The 6000-nt window shown below is 50.2% G+C and overlaps 1 protein-coding gene across 2 annotated transcripts; it reads right to left on the bottom strand.

Moving 5' to 3' along the window:
* Positions 1–976: 976 nt before the first annotated feature.
* LOC120786555 (UPF0500 protein C1orf216 homolog) lies at positions 977–4883 on the bottom strand. Of its 2 annotated transcripts, none has more exons than XM_040122038.1 (2): positions 4813–4883; positions 977–2607 (listed from the first exon to the last, which is right to left on the bottom strand). In XM_040122038.1, exons 1-2 carry the CDS (start codon positions 4815–4817, stop codon positions 1485–1487), a joined length of 1128 nt encoding a protein of 375 aa, XP_039977972.1. In that variant the 5' UTR covers positions 4818–4883; the 3' UTR covers positions 977–1484. The 2 variants fall into 2 exon arrangements, 1 of the variants encoding a protein (XP_039977972.1); XR_005706730.1 differs by having other exon boundaries at positions 2506–2607; positions 4693–4871.
* Positions 4884–6000: the final 1117 nt, after the last annotated feature.

The following is a 6000-nucleotide window of genomic DNA, read 5'->3' as shown; positions in this document are numbered from 1 at the left end:
TTAAGAGGTTGTTGCTTGCGCGTTGCTTACAAGTCACTATTCCGGTGTAAACATGTTATCCGCTCAGCTTTGATGCCTTGCAAACATCCACCTTCAGCCAGCGAACAAGGGATCAATATGTAAATGGCCTCAGACTTTCACTGCGACGCCTGCGTCCAAGAGAGGCGATAAGCTTCGGGAATAAACGGGAGTCAGTTTTTTCCAGGCATAGACGGGGATTATCCCAAAGTTGCCCCGGGGTTTTGGCTCTCCTGTGCGCAACCGGACCGGCGTCTGTTCACTGCGGCCGGGTAGGACCCGCAGGGCCCCGGGGCGCAGACTGGCAGGCTCCCCGGGGGCCTCCTGCGCAACGAGGGACCCCGCGACTCATCTCGGGATTGGAGATTATAGGGTGGCAATGCGGCTGGTATCTCTCTGAACACACGCGCGCGCACACACACACACACACACACACACACACACACACACACACACACACACACACACACGGAGCGAGGTGAGATGATGTCGGAGTGCCGGCGGCGGCAGCCATGCCCATAAAGATTGACGCTTGAGCCTCACACGGCTATCACACTCCCTGCAGAACACACACTCCCCGGCCCCTTGTGATGAGCTGATACAGACCAACTTTGTTCGGCTGACAAAGAAGCATTTGTGAGCTGAAAGGTCATTCGCCCATGGGCACCAGTGCAGCAAGTACATCCACAGAAGATAAAAACTGCCCTTCTTTAGTCATATCTGCACTGAGGGAGCTTTGATAAACCTGCTCCTTGAAATCAGCACGCTGATCTTGGAATGAAATGAAGGCTCTGGGCTCTTAAAAGTGGCATTATCAGACAACAGCCTGCAATCCCCTCAGATTAATATGTCAGAAGTGTGATAAAATAAAATAAAATTTCTTATGAAGCCTTATGAATGTATGGGGGGAAAAAAGAACACAGTGCCGAGGTATGAGGCCATTTTGTTTATTCTTTTTATTTATTTTAATTATATACAGCATCTCAGGGTATAAATCATCTCTAACACTGTTAAATCTATGATATTCTCCAATACTTTTCTTGATACACCAGAAGTCAAGACAGACGATAACAGCACACGCACATGGAACATTTTTCGTACAAACATCATATCGATCTCACAATAGAGTGTTAATTTTTCCATTGCTTGGATCAGAATACATCCTAGGTCATACATTTTAGTTTGGCGCGGGGACGGGGCTCGAGTCCTCCCGAATGAAGATGAAACTGAATACACTTATTGATGCCCCGGGGGGGGAACACCGGTAAGGAAACTCAACAAAAACTCCAGTTTTTGCGTCATTACAATCAGCGACACGGGTGTGAAGCATAAAAACATCAAACAGGATGATGGGAGATTGTCCTTTTTTTTTTTTTTTCTGGGGAAATGTCTTCAGGATGGAAGCAAACAGAACGAAAATGCTGCTTTCAACCACTTCCTGTCAGTCCCCCCCCCCTTCTCTCTCTCTACGACTGGCCAACGGTGGCGACGGGAGTGGCGTTGGCCACGGTGGCGGCGGCCGCGCCCATGCGCAGCAGTTCCTTCCTGTGCGTGAGGATGACATCGAAGCTGGACTGCAGGCGGTTCTGCTGCTCCTGGACGCGGCCCTGCAGCGTGCGGACCCAGCGGATCAGCGCCAGGCGGCGATACATGGTCAGCTGCACCTGGTGCTTCTCCATTTCCTGGGCCTTGAAGCGCTCGCGGTCCCGCAGCGTCCAGACGGCGTCCATCAGCTCTGGCAGCTCGCAGTCTGAGTCTGAAGACTGGTCGTTGTCGTCTTGCTCTTCTGCTCCTTCCTCCAGCAGATTTCCCAGGGTGCTTCCCGTCAGCGACTTGCGGCTGAAGCTCCGGTGTCTTGCAGCTGGTTCTCTGTTGCTGTTTCCGACCTCGGCGCTTTCGTGGTGGTTCGATTTTGGTTCCCCGACTCCGACGCGGTCCCAGCCCCCCATCAGCATCCCTTCTGCGCTCTCTACTGGGAGGGAGGACATGCTGCTGCCGGACCGGTAGCTGAACTCGGAGTCGGACTCGCTGTCTCCCCATTCGTCATCGTCGTCCAGCCCTGCCTCTTCGTCCTCTTCCTCCTTGCCTTTGAACCCCATGCTGCCTTTCCTCGTCTGCAGCTGCCTTTTCTCTCTCTGCTTCTCCTCATTCAGACTCATCATCAGCCTTCCCCCCTCTTCCTCCATCCTCCCTTCCTCCGCTCCGTCAGGGGGAACTCGACCATACGCGTCGTCCCCGCTCTCGATCTCGGGCAGGGGCTCCAGCGGGCTCCAGCAGGGCAGGCGCGACCGCGGCGACAGGAGCCCTGGGTTGTGGTGATACCCAGAAGGTGGCGAGGGGTTTGCATGGTCGCGACCCAACGGGCCCAAGGTGCGGGGACGCACCTGGTTGCGGTTCACGTCTCCTCCTCCGATGCCCGTGAAGCCCTCGTCATCCTTGTCAGGCAGGAAGTTGAAGTTGCCGTCTTTGTCGCCCTCCCTGTTTCGAAGTGAAGAGGAAGAACTATTGTTTGTGCCTCCCTGCCCTCCGTAGGCTGAGTTCAGAGGTTGGCCCTGATGGTGAAGCATCACTGACCTCGACTGGGACTCACTGAAATGACAAGGAGACAATCGTTACAGCACTTAAATGACCAGTGTCCAAGTGTCGGTTCTTATCACTGCACCGGGAAAAATCAACTTGCAGAGACACGAGACTTTTTTGGTATCGACGGAAATGAATCCATAGCACTGAGTATTGAAAACTGTCAAATACAGAAAGCCGACACTGAATTTTTGATTTTCACGCATTCTCAGTTCCCGTACTTGTTCGAGCTATATAACATTTTTGAAGTTTGGCTTCGTTGTCAAGTGAAAAAAGGGTTTTGTGGAGAAATGTTTGTGTCACTCAAAGTGAGGTTTCAGCACCAGTACTGAACATCCTGGTATCCTATCGGCGCGAGTATCAAAACACCTCAAATGAAACTCAGCCCAAACAGCCAGGGACATGGATTGGGAAGTAGAGCCACGTCCGTTTCATTTATGCGGCCCAAAACCACAGATCATAGATTTACATCAAAGGGCTTTACAATCGACACAAGCAGAAGCTCCCCCGAGCAATGGGAGAAGGGGGGATAAAAAACAAAGAAACTCCAGGAAGAGCAGAAGCAGGAAGACAACCTCTTCCAAGTTGGAGAGAGGGGCGATAGATGTCAAATGTACAGAGAAGACGAGAAATTGTCCTAAGAAACGCCTCTGTGCTGGCGCCTCGAAATTGTGCGTGGGAAACTCTGATATCTAAGACACAAGACCGACCAAATTCACACTTTCAATATTCACAAAATGTGTTTTTCCTGTTATTCATCTCAACAGTTTGATTTCTAGACAAAACACAGCTTGTTAATTCACTGCTGCTCCATGGTAAACTCTGCTGTCTTAGATAGTGGCACTTCCCAGAAGATCAAGAGTTTTTGGTAAAAAACAAGTCGGGCTTTCAACTGCATCATCTGGATATGATAAATTGACTTTGGCAGCGAAAATAAACCGGGCTACGTGTTTACTGTGACAGATATCGCAAGCAATTTTTCAGTCTCTGCGTGACGATTTAAGCATGAGTCAAAACCAGCAGCTCGGCAGAAGGGCAGGTAAACAAGTCGACAGCGTCCTGACAGGCGACTGTGCGTTTCTGGAAAATGTTCAGCAGAAATGTCAGGAACACGCAGCTCTGCGGGCTAAAAAGAGGTGGATTCAAAAGAAACAGACTGCAGGAGCGACTGGACGTGAACGGATGAGCCGAAGCAGGAGCAGGACCGAGGAAAAGAGGAAGATGAAAACCGCTTCGGCAACCCACTCCACTCCACACACACACACACACACAGAAACAGAAAAACACACTCCTGGGTAGAACCCAACTCCTTGTTTATGTCTATAACTACAGGCTTGGTCTGAGCACTCCACTTCTATTAGCATCAAATATTTACATGTCTCCTCAGAATGGAAATTTCTCTAATCCTGACTTCAGGCTGCTGTCAATCACCCCCCCCCCCACCACCACCACCACCATCACCACCCACACCCCACCACCACCACCCCACCACCACCACTACCCACTCTCCTTCCCCCTGTGCACGCGCGTTCACGTGGTGCTGAAGGACAGCGACTGTGGCTCTGTCGGGCGCGCGCATGCAGCAGGCACCGACCGATGCTCGGCGATCGCGAGGAGACCAGAAAAATAAATAAATAAATAAATAAATAAACGGATAAATCAGTCGTTTTTCCCCGGTGTGAAATCGACACACTCGTCGCCGCCGAGCCCGAATTTTTTTTGAGCCAATTCGCGGTCCGCTTCGGGGGGCGGATGTCCGTTAACACAGGCTCGCCGTACTTCACCCGTGCTAACAACGCGATGCCATTAACGCGGTGGAAAAAAAGGAGAGAGAGAGAAAAAAAAAAAAAAAAACGATACCAAGAAAATCGTCCTGCTGTCGGCTCGATGTTTTCTAGTCTGTGCGAGAAGGTGCCTGTTTTCAGCACTGACGACGGAAGGAAACGTTTTGGGGAAAAAAAAAACAAACAAAAAAAAAAAAAAACAAGGGCGACCGGCCAATGACGCTCGGCGGCCGCATATTTACGCGCCAGTGATGAATACAACGCTAACAAAAAAAAAAAAAAAAAAAAAAGAGCCAAACTCAACACTCACACTCACGCAACGACATTAACACCGCGGTTTCGAGTTGCTCCAGACGTGATGAAATCCCGACAAAGCCGGAGAGAGGACCGGAGGAACCGTTTGATTTCCGCTGCGTTATGTAACGCTCACCCCATGTCAGCGCCGTCTCCTCTCTACGCCTCCTCAGTGAAAACGACCTCGGAGCCTGCCTTTCATCGCCTATGAGCAGGTTACATAAGTCAAATGACTGACACACACACACACACACACACACCCGTGTGGTGTGAATCTATTTGCATGAGGTTCTGGTTTGTACTTACCTTTTTTTTTTTTTTTTTTTTTTAAAAAAAGCTGGTTTGCTGTTCGGTGGAGAAGCTGGACACTGCGCCCTCCCAATCACCCCCCCCCCTTCGTCCTCCTCCTCCTCCTCCTCCGACCCTCCTGTGTGATGTTTATCTTCCTCTTCCTCTCTCTCCTCCTCCTCCTCCCCGTCCTCTCAACTGCCACTGTGGTTCTGGGGAGAAGGAAAAGAGAAAAAAAAAAAAAAAAAAGGGACTGGCTGACTAGTACCACTTCCTAAACTGGGCTGGGACTGGAGGAAGAGGGAGACCGTGGGGAGGGAATGGAAACAATGTGAGGACATGAGGACTTCACGGTAGCAGGCTGTCATGTTACTGTGATGTCTGTGCGGTTATTGTAGTGTGACATAGGGTTGAATCTTATGTAACAGCAACAAGCCTGGGCTACGCACAGTATATCACAACCAACCCCCCCCCCCCACACACACAGCCACATGATGTTGACCTCATTACGAGGTTACAGTCGGGTCCCGGGCTGTCCAGGTTCACTCAGCCTTGTATGGCAACCGTTGTATAATATTCCCGTACCAGAAGGAGAAGGAGAAGACGAAGGAGGAGAGGAATAGGGGACACGTGGCGATTATCTCTGCAGCATTTAGACGACTATGTGTCAGTGGGGAAGTCTTAACCACATCACATCCCAGATACCCCCACGTGTTTGAATCCTCTCCAGCTGACGAAGAGCCGCTCTGGGCTCAAAATGAACACTTTAAGGGGGAGAGTTCGACAGCGTTGGAAGTCCTTGGGAGGCAGAAATCACTTTTCTTTTTTTTTCTACTGCCTGGATAAGAACGATGTGCACCCAACCCACGAACTTTAATCCAGATTTAGCCCAATTTTAACCCCGGCTGTATGTGATGCTGTATTTTATGTGTGTTTTTGTTATTATTATACGATTCATGTGTTTTTCTTATGTTCTATTTATCTTTCTTTCAGGTCTGTGTGTACCTGTAGGGACTACACAGTTAAAGGTCCCACC

Source organism: Xiphias gladius, chromosome 24 (assembly GCF_016859285.1).
Source record: "Xiphias gladius isolate SHS-SW01 ecotype Sanya breed wild chromosome 24, ASM1685928v1, whole genome shotgun sequence".
NCBI classification, from domain to species: Eukaryota; Metazoa; Chordata; class Actinopteri; order Istiophoriformes; family Xiphiidae; genus Xiphias; species Xiphias gladius.
Note: the sequence above shows the minus strand (reverse complement) of the source record. Positions and strands in the feature narration are given on the sequence as shown.